This window comes from Plasmodium malariae (genome assembly GCF_900090045.1).
Source record: "Plasmodium malariae genome assembly, chromosome: 12".
Lineage (NCBI taxonomy): Eukaryota > Apicomplexa > Aconoidasida > Haemosporida > Plasmodiidae > Plasmodium > Plasmodium malariae.
The window spans coordinates 3,151,854-3,170,000 of NC_041786.1; the positions used below are offsets into that span (position 1 = coordinate 3,151,854).

The following is an 18,147-nucleotide window of genomic DNA, read 5'->3' on the forward strand; positions in this document are numbered from 1 at the left end:
TTGCTTTATATTATTAGAAAAAATTCAAAGGTAGAAATTTTTATTATTGTGTGCAAATATTGCATTATTTGTGCATATTTACATGTAGTCTTTTTGCATAAATTTGTAAAATATATTACATGGTTATTTGGTATGTATACCGTATGCACATTGTACATACATATATATTTATACATATTTATGTACACAATTATGTATCTACTTTTTTACACTTTTATATGTATATTATTATATTATATATATCAGTCTAAAACATCTTAATTTTCACATACACTTCGAGTTGCAAAATGCTAATAAAGCAATAATCAGTGTTTTTGTTTTTTTCCTCATTCAAACTAACTCAAACGGGCGCAGAAAAAATTTAAAAAATAAAATAAATAAATATATAAATAAATACATAAACAAATAATTAAACGAACAAATAAATGAACGAATAAATGAACATATAAATGAACAAATAAATGAACATATAAATGAACAAATAAATGAACAAATAAATGAACAAATAAATGAACAAATAAATGAACAAATAAATGAACATATAAATGAACATATAAATGAACAAATAAATGAACAAATAAATGAACAAATAAACAAATGGATAAACACACAAATAAATAAACAAATAAATAAATTAACCGTTAAAGCGATTATGAAGCAAACTAACAAAAGAAATATGCTTAAACGAGTACGTGAAATTACATGCTTATTAGCAACCTAATTATTTTGTACATCACTACGTATTGTAATGTAACCTTTATGAATTTATAAATATTAAAAAAAACATAAAAAAAAAAAAAAAAAAAAAAAAACTTCCTATGTTTTATTATTATTAAAACTATAACATTGATTAAAGTTCTTTTTTCTTTTATGTTTTATGTTCTATCTTTTTTTTTTTATATTTTATGTTTCATCTTTATTTTATTATGTTTTATCTTTATTTTATTATGTTTTATCTTTATTTATTATTTTATTTTATCTTTATTTTATTATGTTTTATCTTTATTTTATTATGTTTTATCTTTATTTTATTATGTTTTATCTTTATTTTATTATGTTTTATCTTTATTTTATTATGTTTTATCTTTATTTTATTATGTTTTATCTTTATTTTATTATGTTTTATCTTAGTTTTATTATGTTTTATCTTTGTTTTATTATGTTTTATGTTTTATCTTTTATCTTTTTTTTTTTCTTTTTTTTTTAAATTTTTTTTTTTTCCACAAGGATTTTTCTTAAATTTTGAACGTTAAGCATTTGTATTATACATGCTATAAGCATATGTACATAGTTACATATGAAAGTACACATATATATATTTTTAAATATCCTTATTAATATATTGAGCATTTATGAATATTGCTACATTGAAGTAAAAAACTTCAAACCACATTCCAGTGTTTAGAAAACAATAAAATATAGTTCTAAAAAAAATGTCGCAGTTGAACTTTGATACTATATACATACAATGTGGCAAATAAATTATCGTGAAAAAACTGTAAGAGGAAAAAAAAAAAAAAAAGAATTCTAATAATAGGATGATGCTCCCTTTTGGTATATGCAAGGACTTTTTTTCATTCCACATAGTCTTTTTTTTTTTTTTTTTTTGTTCAATTTTTTGTTTTCAAATCTTTAACATTTTTAATGTTTAAATATATGACATCATATCATCATCCACAAAGATCATATTTGCTATTTAATGTGAGAATTTTAAATCTCAAGAATTTTTTGAAATAACAATTTACAACATTTTTATATTTTATTTTATTATGAGATATTTTTTCTATAAATGCTGAAAATGTGTTACAACTGATGTCCCCAATATCTACAAAAAGGGAAATTAAAAAAATTCAACGTGAATTTAGATTTTTGAATGAATATTTAAGGGTATCAAATCTCTGCATATGCGCATGTACGCATGTACATATGTGTTCATATAAGTATGCATGTGAACATGTATGTATGTTTGAATTTGCGGAATGTACCATTCGCTTTTTTACAAAAGAGAGAATTAGAAAACATATCATATATACTGAACTGTAGAACACGGTTCAAAATATGAAAATCGGTTGAAAGGTTCTCCAAATATTTTATAATCTGCGTGAACAATAAAAAAAGGAAATAAACAAAGTGGTGTAAAACTGATACGTAGGCACGTACATATATATATATATATATATATAAAATTGGAAAAGAACATAAAAATGTGCAAAATTCGGACATGTGTGGCACTTGTTAATAACGGTAAAAATGAAACAGTGAACGTAAAACAAAGGTAGTGATGATTTATGTGTGTGCTAGATGTTATATGCACAAGAAGAGTATACATATATATATATATGTAAATATGCGCTGATGTATAGATAGATATGGACTTATTAAAACGTTATGAAAATAACACTAACCGTGTTTTTGGCATTTGTTACGACGTTTTGTTCCGCGTGAAGACGAACTAAACAGAAATCTATATTTTTAAGTATTTTAACTTTTTTATATTTTTTTATGACAGCCTGTACGTAAGCAACTAGGTCATTTTCCGCATTTCTATCTTCGCATGATTTTAAAAACATATATCTTTTCGTATTCTTAAACTTGATAGAAGAAGCATCGGTAAAATAAGACAAAATTTTCTGTAAACCGTTCTTATTACTTGTGTTCCCTAAACGTTTTTTTAAACACTGGGTTGTATTTATTTTATTTTTCACAAAAAAGGACAGGGTAAAAAGTTGTTTTACTGCATGTACATAACTTAAATTATAGTTAGAAAATTTCGTAGGTTTATAGGTATGATTTAGCAAAATAATACTATATTGAATTGACGTTATATAGTAATTTTCTTTATTTAGAAATGACAAGAAATAGTAAATTTCCTCTCCATATTTATTATGTATTAGCGCAATTTCTAGATTATGCCTGCTAATGCTATTGTTTCTGTTTATGCCCCTAACGCTGCTGCTGTTTATGCAGCTAACGTTACTGCTATCTTTGTTTTTCTTTTTAATTTTTTTTATTAAATAACATATTCTCTGTATCATTTTGTTATGCTCGTTATTTTGCGAGCCTCCCCCTTCTAAGCCTTTTTCCTTTTTTTTTAAATCCATATACTTTTTGTAGTCTGCAAAAAAGTTGTGTAGAAACGACTTTTCTAAAATATTTTTTATAAAATCTTTAGAAATTCTTTTTTCTTTTTCCATATCTTTTAAAACTAGCAAATTTAAATGTTTTGTTTCGTCAGATTTTTTAAAATGGGTATCAATAATAAATTCATTAGACGCAAAATTATAAATGAAAGAAAAGCAAAAATATAAAAAGAGAAGACTAATTATATTTTCAATTTTTGAAGATAAATTGTTTAAATTGCTAATACAATAGGAAACATCAATTAATAAAGTATATATCATGTTTCTGAGAACAATTTTTTCTGTCATATTTTCTTTATAAATTTTTTGCATTAGATTCAAAGTGTAGCACATGGATTTTATAATTTTCATTGTTAATTCTATTTTTAACAGTTGGCAGTTTTCCTCTATATTTGTATAATAATCCATATTTGAAAAAAGTGTTATCTTTATTTCATTTTCTGAGAAATTAGAACAAGTAATATCTTTTGCAATTTTATTACTTTTCTTTAATATGTAAGGAATGTTTTCAAAAAGAACATAAGAGGAGGGTATGTTAATTTCACTCTCATTATTCTTTACTTCTTTTTCTACATTTGCTTCAATATTTTTTCCACTCCGTAGTATGCAAATTATTTTTTTTAAAGAGAGGTTATTATTTACAACAAATTCAAATTCGCTGTCATAACTTTTTCTCAAATGACTAGCCAAAACATCTTTAATTTCCTGCTGAATTAATGAACTTTCCATGCAATCGCTTAAATTTTCTATTTCGATTATTTTCTCTAAAAATGTACTATTATTTTTGAGTAATAAAATAAGTTCATATATATTAAGTAAAAAATTTGTCAAGCCAAAATATTCGATTTTGTTTAAAAAACAATATGTTTTATGTTGTTTATCTATGAGGTTAAAAATGCATAATAACACATTTATAATATTCGCGTAGAAGAAATTTAAATTTTTTAAGTAAAGGGATCTTTTCATAGAGACATAGAAACTTAGACATACTTCATGCGACAAATCTTCTTGCTCGATCAGATTATTTAACCTGCGTAGGTTTTCCTTTATTTCTTTTCTTCCTAAAATTGGTAAAATGTACATAAACAATCTCGTTCCATCCCCACAAGCAATCGTGAATATGTAACGTGTACATGAGATTTCTGCGTGCGGGCATTTATAACAGTATATACATACGCATATACACACATATACCAATGTATATATACACCCTCATATACACACATATACCAACGTATATATACACCCGCATATACACACATATACCAACGTATATATACACCCGCATATACACACATATACCAACGTATATATACACCCGATATACACACATATACCAACGTATATATACACCCGCATATACACACATATACCAACGTATATATACACCCGCATATACACACATATACCAACGTATATATACACCCGCATATACACACATATACTAACGTATATATACACCCGCATATACACACACATAGAAATACCTGAACAACAAGCAAGGAATTCGGTTTCCATTGCAGAAAAAAGTCTCAAATTGCTAATATCTTTTTTAATATTTTCATAAAAGCATGAAGGAAGAAAATTACATGCTTCCTCTATAGACATGGAGCACTTTTCAATGTTTTCAATGTTATATCTCTTCTTAATCATAGCGTATATTTTTCTTACAGTGACAATTGTGTATATAATGTACATATATTGAACATAGTTTGTCGATTTTATATCTTCTAACGAGTTTAATGTTTTAAAAAGTGTTTTTTCCTTAAATTTATTTTTTTCTATCTGCACATCTTCAATTCTATAACTTTTTATTTCGTCCTTTATTAAATCTAAACATTTATCACATTGCTGAATAGAGTCATCTAAGTTATTTGTCAGTAAATACAATAAGGACAAATTACTTAAAACCTTTATATGCTCTTCTCTGATTAACTCATTACCTGTTCTCGAGGATGGGAAAAAATAAAAACATTCATTAGGCCCATATAATTATATGGTGATTGTATAATGTAATTTAGCTCCTTATCAAATGAACGTTCAACTGATGCGGTAGCATACTGCATGGGTAAAATTGAGCAGATGAACAAATGTGCACATGCTGTTCGACATAAAAAAAAAAAAAAAAAAAAAAGAAGCAAAAAAACTTCAAACATTTTGATGGAAAGATGAGAAAACGTACTCACCTGTTGAAATATGAGAAGTAATTGATTTTAACGTTTCTAAACAACTAGTAAAATCTGAATTTTTAAAAAAGAGCTTCTTTGCTTTTTCTATTAAGATAATTAAAAAGAAATTTTTTGTTGACGAGTAATTTGATAGTGTTTTTTTCAAATTTCTCGATTCTCTTGCAGGAAGTTCATTTCTTTTTAGTTGAGTAAATTTCAATTCTATGACTTTATTTTGAGTAATCGTCCCTCGTAATATAGGTATATTTTTTTTAGTAGAATTTTCAAGAGTATTTAGCATTGGCATACTGTTCTTATTAGATTCCTCCTCATCTTCTAAACACCTTTCGTAACTGCAGCTTTGGTTGCTTTCATTGTTTCTAATCTTTTCTTCCTTATCAATACCCTTATCATTTTTACTGCCACCAATTTTAGGAACTTCTCCCGTTTTTCCATCTTTGCATTTGTTCTCCTCTATCACTTCTACCACTTGTGCAACTTGTGTCTCTTCACCCGTTCCTTTCTCTTCATATATGGAATCAATGACCCTCTTTTTTACGCTTTCCTTTTGAATTCTGAGTTGCTCATTTTTGATTTGTTCTATTTCGCTCTGAATTCTTTGGGCATCCTCTTCCAATTTTTTCGAGAAATCTTCCTTAGATGTTTTGTCTCTCTTAAGCATTTTTTTCAAGTGATCTAGACTTTTCATTCTTCTATTACTGATTATATTTTTGAATTTTTGTTCTTGAATAATTATTTTATTTTTTTCTTCTTTTGTGCATTTTAATAAATTCGGATATTTTTTATTTTTGTAACTTACAAACATAGAGAAAAAGTATAAATGTCCCCATAATTTCTTTTCTCTTTTTTTTAAATGTAAAATTATAATTTCTTTGTTTTTTCGAATTTTTATATCCTCTTTATTAATGCTAATTTTATCATATAAGTCTATGTTTATGGCATAATTTTTGTCAGCTACTTTTATGTACACTTCTGTTATTAAAATGTTCTGTGCTCTGTCTATTTCTAAAGGGCAGTCGCCCTTAGAAAGAAAGTCTTCGTTATGAATGAAGGAAGAAAATACATTTTCATAGTTTTTTGCTTTTTTTATAGTTATTTCAATATCGTCAAAGTTTTCCTTCCAATTTAGCTCCATTTTCGGGTAATCAAAGGGACAAAAGAGGGGCAAATAAAAACAAAACAGGAAAGGATACAAATAGACAAACGGACAAACATACAGATAAACAAGAAAGTAAACAAACAAGGGAAAAAGTGGGGGAAGTACTAAAAAGTGACAAAAAACAATAGCTTAATAGTTTATTAATGCATTAATTCTAAAGTCCAACGAAATAGCAAAATTATGAGACCATATTTTCACAGTGTGTTAAGAGTAAGAATACCCGTTGAATACCAAAAAAAAAAAAAAAAAATTAAGAAACGCCAAATTCTGCTATAATGTTATTCAACACAAAGCTCTAAATATATCTGCACACGTGTAGGGGAAAAAAAAAAAAAAAATTGAAATTACACATATCTTTTCATGAATTATTTAATTTTCTTTGACGGTAAAGTAAAATGGATGAACATAGGTATATATTAACATGCACACGTACATACATAAAAACGTAAGTAAATGAATACATAATACACATATACATACATACATACATATATATATATATATATATATATATATATATATATATATATATATATATATTTTATCACCTCGTGATCAATTCCATAATAGGTATCGTTGTGAACATAAATGGTGAAATTGTAATTTCCCCTTTCAACGTCTTCTAAGCTGTAATACCAAAAAAAAAAAAAAAAAAAAAAAATTTTTTGATGTTATTGCAATAAAATAAAATTAGGTAATGAGCACTATAACAAAACAATAAAATTTGATGTAGCATTTAAAATAAAAATTTTGTCAAAATGACGAAAAGCAGATAACTTGAATATGCTAGTACTCACGTTTCACTTATGACTTACATGAATGAAATAGTGGACACTTTTTTTAAAGAAATATTATTAAATCTTTTGATAGAAATTGATTCATCTTCCTTGGAATCATGAAGAATGGCATACCTATTGATGGAGAAATGAAATGAATTTAAGTTTCACCGCATTTTAAGGGGTATATAGATACATTTATATATGTACGTATGTATATATATATATATATATATATATATATATATATATATATATATATAACCGTATACGCTAGCATATACATTTGTATATGCTATCATGTACATGCATAAATATTACTACATACTTGAGCATGTACTATCACACACAAGTACATATGAATGTACATTCCATGCGTATGTAGATAGACTCATGATATTGATAAATTCTCAATTTTAAAAGTTCACAAAACACACAATGCATATATTCCTCTTTCATTGTTTTAAATGTGTTATGTACATAAAAAAAAAAATTCTTAAGTTTTAAATTTTCTACCATTGAACATTTGCTGCTGGAGAAGAGGTTGAGTTGATATCTTTAGCCTTTTTATTCAAAACAGTAAAAAATATTTTGATAACTATTTCGTTCGGCTCATGATATTTCATTTTAAAGGAATACTTATTTTCATTTTTCAGATGTTTGACACATGATATATTTGAGAAATTATTATTATTATTTTTTTTTTTATTTTTTTTTTTCTCCTTTTCGTTTTCTTCCATATCTTCTTTTTCTCCCGTTTGTGCTTCTTTTCCTGTTACTCCTGTTTCTCCTCCTTCTTCTATTTCCTCCCTTTTGTCAGTACTACTCACATTTTTATGATATAATTTTACATTACTACTTAAGACAGGTATTTGCAGAATGTAATCTAGTTGACTAGTATCAAATAAGTTTAGTGAGTATAAAAAAGATCTATCAAATTTTATCAGCTCTTTAATATCTCCTATATGTAAATCCCTTAATTTAGCTATCTGATAGTCATTTATGTCCTTAATAATATATAAGGAATTTTTTTGAGGAGTAATTTTTTGATTTATACATTGAAAAATTAAAATTAAATTTTTTATATACCTATAAGTGTGAAATAATAAACAAACATCAATGAATCCATTTATAACCCTAGCGATCTGGTCAAGTACTAATTTTAAATCTATATGATAATCAACTGTTTCGTAAGTACATTCATATAAACGAGAAAGTAATAAGAGATATGTTTTGATATTAGGCATATTCATATTTATATCTAATGGAATTTGATTGCGTAGTTTTACATTATATTTATCTTCATTATGCCTTAAGGGAATGTCATCAAATTCCTTTGCCTGTGCAATTAGTTTGAATAAACCGTAAAAATCGAGCTTCTCATGAGGGGGCTTGCTATATTTCTTAACCTTATTACTTTCATCATTCGCTGAGTGATCTTCTACATCCGAATAGTGATCATTCTTTTGTTCCTTTTCATCCGGTTCCTTTTGATATTGCTCCTCTATTTTTTCAAACTCTTGAGGCATTTTTTTTTCTTCCCATACATGTGTCATTTTTATTTCGTCGGTGTTATTACTATTTGTAGACGCTTCCTTAGAGATATTAGACCCCTCGATATCATCTATTACATCATGTACTTTGATTTCGTCTGAATCTGTAAGCTGTGTATCTTTTTCTATCGAATTGTAAAAGAAAGAGACTGTTTCACATTTGATATAATAGATGGAAGCTATGCGCCCTAGGGGAGTAGAATAATATTTGTAATTATAATCCTCATTTATTGCTTCTATGCATTTATTTTGTACTAAAAATTTGACAGTATTATCTATAATGTTATTTAAGTGGTCATATATTGTCTTTTTTGCTTGAGGAGTTAATTTATTATTTTCAAAGAGCTGAACATATTGTACATCCTTTAAATAATACGAAGGATTAGAAAATAATCTTTTAAAATAATAAGATTTAGTAATATAATTAAAAATATCTTCTTTATTTTTAATTACATCAGAACAGATTTCAGCATTTATATGTTCATTTATATTTTCCATGATATTTGATTCTATATTCATAGGATGATACAAAAAATTTTTTATTGCATTTTTTCTTTTTTCTTGAACTAATAAAATAGCTAATGCTTTATCATCAAATTGTGGTCTACCAGCTCTTCCAATCATTTGCAATAAATCTGTGTATGATATGTCTTTATATTTTTTTGTTTTGGCATCATAAAATTCATTCCCTTTTATAATAACTAAATATGCAGGTAGATTAATACCCCAGGCTAAAGTAGATGTACATATTAGTATTTGTATAATTTTATTGAGAAAAAAATATTCGACAATGTTTTTGTCACTTTCATTTAGTCCTGCATGATGAATTCCTATTCCGTATTTTAAAAGTTCTTTTAAATGTTCATTCTCTATTATATTTAAATAATTCTGAAAAAGTAAATTTCCAACTTCCTCCTTTTCATGTTCCAACAAGTTTTTATTTAGCAATGAATTATAATCAAATATATCTGTATCTTTGTAATTAAAGGAAAAAAACCCCATTCCATTAATATGTTTGGACTCCTCTGTTTCTTTATGATTTATCCTATTATTACTTGAACGTTTTGCATAATTTATGATATTGCTACATTTGATTAACATATTATTTCCATTTGTGTTGTTCTTATGTTTTTCCTCTTTTCCTTTTCTTTTGTTTAGTAAAACCTGAATATAATTCTTATCATTTAATAAATTTTGTGGGTGTAGAAAATTTAAATTATGGGAACTTAAGTTAAGGGAAATTATATCAAAGGCCGTTAGTCTTGTTTGTCTTCTTGAGGAGACAAAAATTAAAACATTTTTTTGTTGTGCATACTGATGAATAGCATCAAAAACATGTTTATTCATTACAGACATTCTAGCACAATATGCTTTTTGTGTAAATCCCAAGATATGTGTTTTACAAGGTACTATACGACACGAGGAAGGGAAATTAAAAAGATAATTTTCTTTAACATCTAACCATAAAATTAGATCATCAACACTTGTTATAACGGTTGTTAATCCAACCAGCCTAATTTTTTTGTTTAATTCATCTTGCATATTTTTAAATCGATTTACCAAAATTTCAATTACTCCTCCCCTGTTTTCTTGACCTAATAAATGTATTTCATCAAATATTATCAAATTAATGCTTTTTACGAATTTTTTATTTTTCCAATTTCTGGATATAACATCCAACTTTTCAGGAGTACATATTATGATATTACTATCTGTTATACTCTCTTTATTTTCATTTTTTTCTCCGGTTAGTTCAATAACATTTTTATTAAACAGAACCTTAAATTTGCTTTTCCAGCTTTTGTATCTTTCATTTACTATAGCTTTCATAGGGCATATATAAACAGATTTTTCATTTTCATGAGTTAGCATATTCCTCAATATGCACAGTTCCCCAATTACCGTTTTCCCGCTTCCTAAAGGAGAAGAGGTAAAAACATGCGCATGAGTTTGCTTATACGATACTCGACGTGATGCTCCAATAGGTAAAAATGTACACATATGTACATTACACATATACAAACGTTCTTATACATATACTCAGACGTACATATACACATAAGCGCACATATATATATATATATATATATGCAATCATAACGAGAGAACCTCTGCTTCATTTCCCCTTTTTCCATTGGGTACTAACCTGTGGGTGCCCCGAGTAAAAGATTCTCGTCTGTGTGAAAAGCTGCATGAAACATTTGGGTTTGTATAGGATTAAAATATTTAAAAGAAAAGAATTTGATGTAATTCTGTACTTTCAAGACTTGCGTTGACAGGGGAACAATGGGTAAAATTTCAGAAAAGATGTTTATTTTTTGATTAATAAATAAATTATTTGTATTAAAAATGTGAACAAAAGATAAGTTATGCCAATTCATTGACATGAATTGAGCTGTTATTTGTGGAGGCATTTGATTCGATAATGGGAATTCAAAAGATATATCATGTATTTTCTTTCTATCTTTTTTATGAATTGCAAAATTTTGAAAATATAATATATCATTGTTTAATGTATTCAATAAAAAGAGATGAAAGTTTTCTTTTGTATCATTCCATTGATCCGACCAGATAGTATTTTTTAGGTGAACATTTAAATTAATTTTCATAATTGTTTGTGTTATTGGTTGAATGTACCCTTCAATGTGTAAGTTGGGTATTATGTTTTTATAATATAAAATTTGATTAGTATATACTTCATTCCTTAGAAAGAATAATAATTCGCTTTTATTTAGATTTTCTATAGATTCATATGTAAGATTTTTTTTTTCTAATATATTTACTATCGCTTCTTTTAGGTACACTGTGTAATTTTGGTTTCTTCTACTTCGGACATTGTCGTTGTGATATTCATCTTCTTGATGCAGATCAACTAAGTTTACGTGTGCGCTCTTATCATCAATTTTGTTCTGTGTAATATCTGCTTGATCTTTAAAATTTTTCCCCTTTCGGTTATTTGAAACAAATATATTTTTCTTGTCAGTTAATTCATTTTTATAACAGAAATGCCTAAATATGCCTGCATTAATTGGAAGTCTTCTTAAAATTGCTAAAATGAGATTATGGGTGTTCATAATTAGGTTAGATATATTTTTCAAGATATTTAAGCATATTTCATAATATGCATATAATATTCTTATAATATTTTGTACCGTATAATTAATTTCACATATTATGGAAAAATTATTTATTTGTAATCTTCTTAAGTATGCTTCTATTAATATACGTAAAGTCATGGCTTTTGATTCGTCATACTCTTCTTTAATATCGCATTTTTGTTTTAAATAAAGAAAATCTTTCATGTCTTCATTTCTTATTTGTATGTTTTCAAATTCTTTTGCTTTGCTTATAACATCAAGAATTTCTATATAATTACCATTATCTATATTTGATGCAAATATTCCTATGGTTTTATAATCAACATAATATTTTGCTGCTATTTGTCCATAGAAAGTTCCTACAAAATCATTGGTTAAAAGAATTCTTCTAACTAGTTTATTTTCACTTAAGTTATGAATTGCCTTTAAGATTATTTCTTTTCTTTTATTATATAAATTGATATCATTTGTCAAATCGGAATCATATAGAAAAGGATTTTTTTTCATACGTACAAATAGGTATGTATATTCTAGCCATTTAATTGCATCTTCTACATTTTTGGTTGTACCTATGCTTATTTCTGCATTTAAGTGATTTTCTATATTTTTTAAAAAGTTTGATTCTATAATAGTATTGTTTGTTAATAATTTTATATATTTATATAATTTCGTTCTTTCTGTTATTAGAATAGCATGACCATGACTTTCATATTGTGGTCTACCACATCTACCAAATATTTGATTTATATTTAGAATATCTAAATCTTCTACTTTTCCACTTTCTGAGGAGAAATAATTCGTTCCTTTGATAATAACTGTGTGTACAGGTAAATTAACACCCCATGCAAGAGTAGATGTACAACATAGAACATTGAAGGCTTTTTTTCTAAACAAATCTTCTACTAGTATTTTATCTGACCTTGCCATACCAGCATGATGTATAGTACAACCATATTCAAAGAACTGTTTAATATAGACATTGTTTGACTTTTTAATTCTTTTGTTTATATTATAGTCCATGTATAAATTATTTGTAAAGTAATTTATTTCATCATTCTTTAAGGCATGGTCAATTAAGAATTCAATCGTTTTATTTGTTTCATTTCTTGAGCACACAAAAATTATGCACTGTTTATCTTTTTTAAGACTATTAATTATTTCATTATATGTATACATATTTTTTGCTAAGTACAATTTATGATTATTCTTTTCATGTATCCCATATAAAGTTTTATCTAGTTGTATAGAACGATACTTTTCACTAAAGTAAAAACACATGTCATTTTCAACTTTTAAAAAATCACTAACATCTTTGTAATTTGGTAAAGTAGCAGACATAGCAACTATTCTTCGAACCGATTGAGAAGTTTCTGAGTATCTAAAAAATCTTGCAACTATTGTTTCTATTACATCTCCTCTATCAGTATTTAATAAATGAACTTCATCAAGTATTAAGCATTTGATACACTTAATTAACGATTCATCAGATACAGTAGTTGAGTAATTACTATTTCTTAGTAGTATATCCAACTTTTCTGGGACAGTGACAATTATATGTACATGTTCCAATTCTTTCGATGTTAAACTGTGTTCTTTGGTATATTCACATACTTTTAAGTTAAATATTTTTAATTTTTTTTGAAATATATTTGTTATTTCGAATACTAACGACTTCATTGGTGCAATATAAATAATTTTAAATTCTTTTGAATTTATATCCACTTCTTCCCTTCTTGCTGCATTTGAGAACACACTATTATTGTCATAGCTGTAGGAAGAAACATTATCATCTGAGGACTTTCTCTTTTTATCGCTCAAATTATCATATACATCAAGTGTATTCTTATCATCATCCTGATCTCCTTCAGTGTGATCATTTTTTTCGTATTCTTTCTTCAAGTCCCTTTTTACGACTTCTTCAATATCACTCCTTTGACTATTTGCTTCGCCGTCCTTTAGATGGTTGCTATTTATATTTTTTGTTTTTTCCTCTTGTTCATAGTTAATACCGTGTGTTCCTAAATATGATTTAACAAGGCTGTTCAAATTAATATTATTCTGTTCGCAGAATAACATAATTTGTTGTAATATAACTAATAAAGCTATATTCGTTTTACCACAGCCGGTTGGGGCTGCTACTAATAAATTTTTATTTGTATGAAATGCTGATTTAAAGACCTTCGATTGAATATAATTAAAGTATTCAAATTCGAATATGTATTTATACCAGAAAGGTAAGACACGTACAGGTACTAACTCATTTTTATCAAAATGAAAATTTTCTAATCTATTAATTTTGACTTTTGTAACATTATCTTCATAGGAATAATAGGTATTTTTTGGTACGTTAATTTCTTCTAACTTATTATCTTCGTTAGGTATATATATTTTTTTAAAATGCTCAAAAGAATTTTCCTTTACACAATATATAAAGAAATCTATTATCTTTTCAATATTTTCCCTATTACTTAGTAGTACACTCTTATTATTCATTTTTTTTGATGTTTTATTCGTTATAAAAAAGTTTGCACCTACAGTATTTTCCTTTATATCTACATACCTACTCAGTAATTTTATATCTCTCTTTATCTGTTCTTTATTTTTAATAATATTTATTATGAAATCTACGTAGTTTTCATTTAATAAATCTAGTAAGCTACTTTCTAGATTATCCTTTGTTAATGTGATATGCACAATTTCGGTAAGTAACTCATTAATTTCATTTATAAATATCCTTTTACTATTACTACTATCATTGCTATTTTTATTTATGCTTGTGTATATCCCTGTACCAAGGGTACTATCTCGACCGTTTAAAATATGTTCGCATATGTTATATACATACATAAGTCCTCTTTCCTCTCTTTCCTTTACATTTCTTTCCTTATTTTCTATTGTACTTTCCATGAGGTTATATTTTTTTGAATATTTTTTCAAATACTTTTTTTCCTTTTTCAGTACTGTAAGTATCTTTCGTTCGATTTCATTATCCTTGCGGCTGATGTTGTTTGGGGGGCATATATTAAATCTTGCATATTGACCTACATTGTGGATGTTTTTGAATTTTTTGAAAAATAAATTATTTTTTATAAATTTCACTGCATCCTCAATATTGTACCTATCATGTTTTCTAGAATATTCTTGGTATGAATTTTCCTTCACCTTATTATTTATTCTTGATTTCATATTCCTCTGTTAACTTTAGGTTCCTTTTCTTGTATATATTACTATTTGGACGGGATGACTCTTTCGCTATAATGCGTTTGTATATGCTCATATAAATATGCGAAAATTCAGATATATACACATACGCATACAAGTATACATACAAGTATACATACAAGTATATATACAAGTGCACATACAAGTATATATACAAGTGCACATACAAGTATATATACAAGTGCACATACTAGAACACATACAAATACCCACACATGAATACGCAAGTACGTATATTAAGAAACTTAAGAAACTTTATTCTTAAAACGAAAATATTAATCCCATAATTTCATTGTAGACTTTATCTTGTTTTTTTAAAAAGACTCTTTTCCTTATTGTCTACGTGTTAGGGTAATTTTCTGCTTGTAGCTTAATCACCAGTTTCGTGAATCATAAAAAGATGGGTTTTATACGTGCATACCTACATCATACATTTGTTGGCAACTTTATGACTGTATTTTTACATTAACTGTTAATGTTGTTTCTGTTTGTGTATCTTTTACTAATACGTTATGGATGTTACATCAAATAAATACGATTTATAATGTTGTTATATATCATTTTTATGAGCACAGAGAATAAGAACATAATATATTACGACCTTCCAGATTTGGGGTAATAAAAATATTATTCGTTTCCTCTCGCTCTCTGTATATGTATATATATATTGGCAAAATTGTGTTAAATAATGTTACATGAAATATTTTTGTATATTTACCTAAAACTAAAGAAGAGCGTTAATACACGGCAGATTTTGTTATAAGTTATACAGATATCTACCCAAAAAACAAAAAAAAAAAAAAAATACAAATGGTAATAACAGTTGAAAGAAAAATTAAAGCAAACACAAAAGTGAATGCAAAATTCCTTCTCTTTAAAATTTTGTGAATATTGTAAATGCTGTTTAATATCACAGGATGGAAAAAAAAAATATACGCATAATGTTGTTACAAAAAATTAAGAAAAACTAATTAAAATTTATTAACTTTTTAATTAATCATTCTTTGATGTATTAAGTTGTATATGTGTATATACATATATATATATGTGTTGGTCAACATGTGAACTTGTTGCTCTTTTTAGCATGTTTTTAAAACAGTATTTTTTAAAGCGTGGGTTTAAGATATCAAGTTAATACGAAATTCAAATGTTTGAGTAAAATTAATTATAAAAAAAAAAAAAAAAAAACTAATAGAGAAATTAAAAGAATATTAGAAGAATAAATGTATACTATTTTAAAAAATTGACAACTAAAAAAAAGAAAAATTGTAAAGTAATTAACTTCTTAAAAAAAAAAATAACATAATAATATAAGCACTGTTTGAATTTCTTAACTTTGCATTATTTTTTTTTGCCATGAATTTCAATGTTTAAATTCTTCAAGGAGGGTAAATAAGAATATCGCCAATATTAGGATGGTATTAAAATGGGTAAAAAAGATTTTTTTATTTTCAGTGTCTTCGTAATATAATGCGCATAAAACGTGCCTGTATCTACCTGTATGCATTTGTATATAAACATATGCATGCATATATAATCTTATAACAAAATTACTTACAAGCACCTTTGTAATGTGTATATTTTTAAAAATAAGCTTAAAAGATGTGCATGGAACAAATAAAAAAAAGCTAACATCCACAACAAGCTGGATCTCCATAAAATTCTTTATGAACATTCATGTCACTTGCTGAAGTTTTATTATTACATGTTATGAAATTATTGCCAAATAAAAAATAACCAAAGGATAAACCCAAAACAACTGATAAAAATAATCCAACGTTAAATGTCATTACAATTAACATTAATAAATAATCCCATGCATATATGATAAAAGATAAAATCATTCTAATTGTATTATTTTTAAATAAAACTTTGCTTTTTAAAACACTTGTATCTGTTGTTTTCGGCAACGATCTTTCCACATTCAACCTAAACACTTTTAATATAACTGAGATTATTCCGAATATAAAACAAATTATAAGAGAGACAAAATATGATGTTGCCTACAGCCGAATAATAACAAAAATTATAATAATTATAATAATAAAGGAAAAAAAAAAAAAAAAAAAAGGAGAGTTTTATAAAAAATGATATACGGGAAAAAAAATATATATATATATATATATATAAATATTGAAATGTATGTAGTTTTATCCTCACTGTTAAGGTTTCCCAAAATTTAAATAAAATTATGGTATGGGTTGAAAACTGAAAAGACATAGGCATTGATAAACTATGATTCATCAACTTAATATCTTCGGCTTCATCCTGTAGTTGGAAAGTTTTATTCATTTCTTTATTTTGATGATTAGTAATTATATCCTTATAAGTCTCATAATTTTTCCAGATATCATATATAAAGGATAATTTATTTTTGCTTAATTTTTTATTAGAACACATTGCTATGTTGTGTAAACATGGATCATCACCCTTATTTTTGTTGTCATCATCTTTTTCAGCTCTTATATATAAAGAATTTATAACGAAAAATATAAAAAGTATTTTCCATATATATTTATGCATTTCTCTCACACATATTGGTAAATAAAAAAAAAAGATAAAATTTGTTACAAAATTAGCAAAACATTTAGCTGTAAAGAATTCTTTTTTTTTTTTTTTTTTTTTGTGTGTGTGTTAATTGGCGTATAAATATATAGTGTTATAAAGTACTTAAATATGATATGAATGTGTAGTATTCATCAATTTTTGTTAAGTGTTCATTTTTAACCTTTTATGATTCGGTTATTTTATGAATTTTCAGCTTACATATTATTAATAAAAGAATGTACATACTTTTCGTTAATTCATTTAGGTTTACAGGAAATATTGTGTATAATTTGTACCATATGCTACTGTGATGTACGCGTAATTTGGATACATTTTTTGCAATATATATATATATATATATATATATGTATATATGCTACAAAAATATATACATATATAAGAAGGGAATTATGAGAGTGTACATCATTCCGCTTAGTTTTTCAATTAGTATTTACCTTGTAAT

General features: G+C 25.9%; 3 protein-coding genes across 3 annotated transcripts; all 3 read right to left on the minus strand.

The window, feature by feature from the left end:
- Nucleotides 1–1,670: 1,670 nt before the first annotated feature.
- PmUG01_12077800 (conserved Plasmodium protein, unknown function) lies at nucleotides 1,671–6,464 on the minus strand (the record flags this gene model as incomplete). Its single annotated transcript, XM_029007026.1, has 5 exons — nucleotides 1,671–1,825; nucleotides 1,986–2,097; nucleotides 2,406–4,201; nucleotides 4,628–5,083; nucleotides 5,327–6,464. The coding sequence occupies 5 exons, from the start codon at nucleotides 6,462–6,464 to the stop codon at nucleotides 1,671–1,673; spliced, it is 3,657 nt and encodes a 1,218-aa protein (XP_028863456.1).
- Nucleotides 6,465–7,036: 572 nt separating this feature from the next.
- On the minus strand, nucleotides 7,037–15,101 carry PmUG01_12077900 (DEAD/DEAH box helicase, putative; the record flags this gene model as incomplete). Its single annotated transcript, XM_029007027.1, has 4 exons — nucleotides 7,037–7,115; nucleotides 7,304–7,399; nucleotides 7,781–10,733; nucleotides 10,964–15,101. Coding segments are annotated over 4 exons (7,266 nt in total), but the record flags the coding sequence as incomplete, so codon positions are not given.
- Nucleotides 15,102–16,765: 1,664 nt separating this feature from the next.
- On the minus strand, nucleotides 16,766–17,660 carry CTR1 (copper transporter, putative; the record flags this gene model as incomplete). The annotated part of the gene is made up of 2 exons (XM_029007028.1): nucleotides 16,766–17,140; nucleotides 17,298–17,660. 2 exons carry the CDS (start codon nucleotides 17,658–17,660, stop codon nucleotides 16,766–16,768), a joined length of 738 nt encoding a protein of 245 aa, XP_028863458.1.
- Between the last annotated feature and the right edge of the window lie 487 nt (nucleotides 17,661–18,147).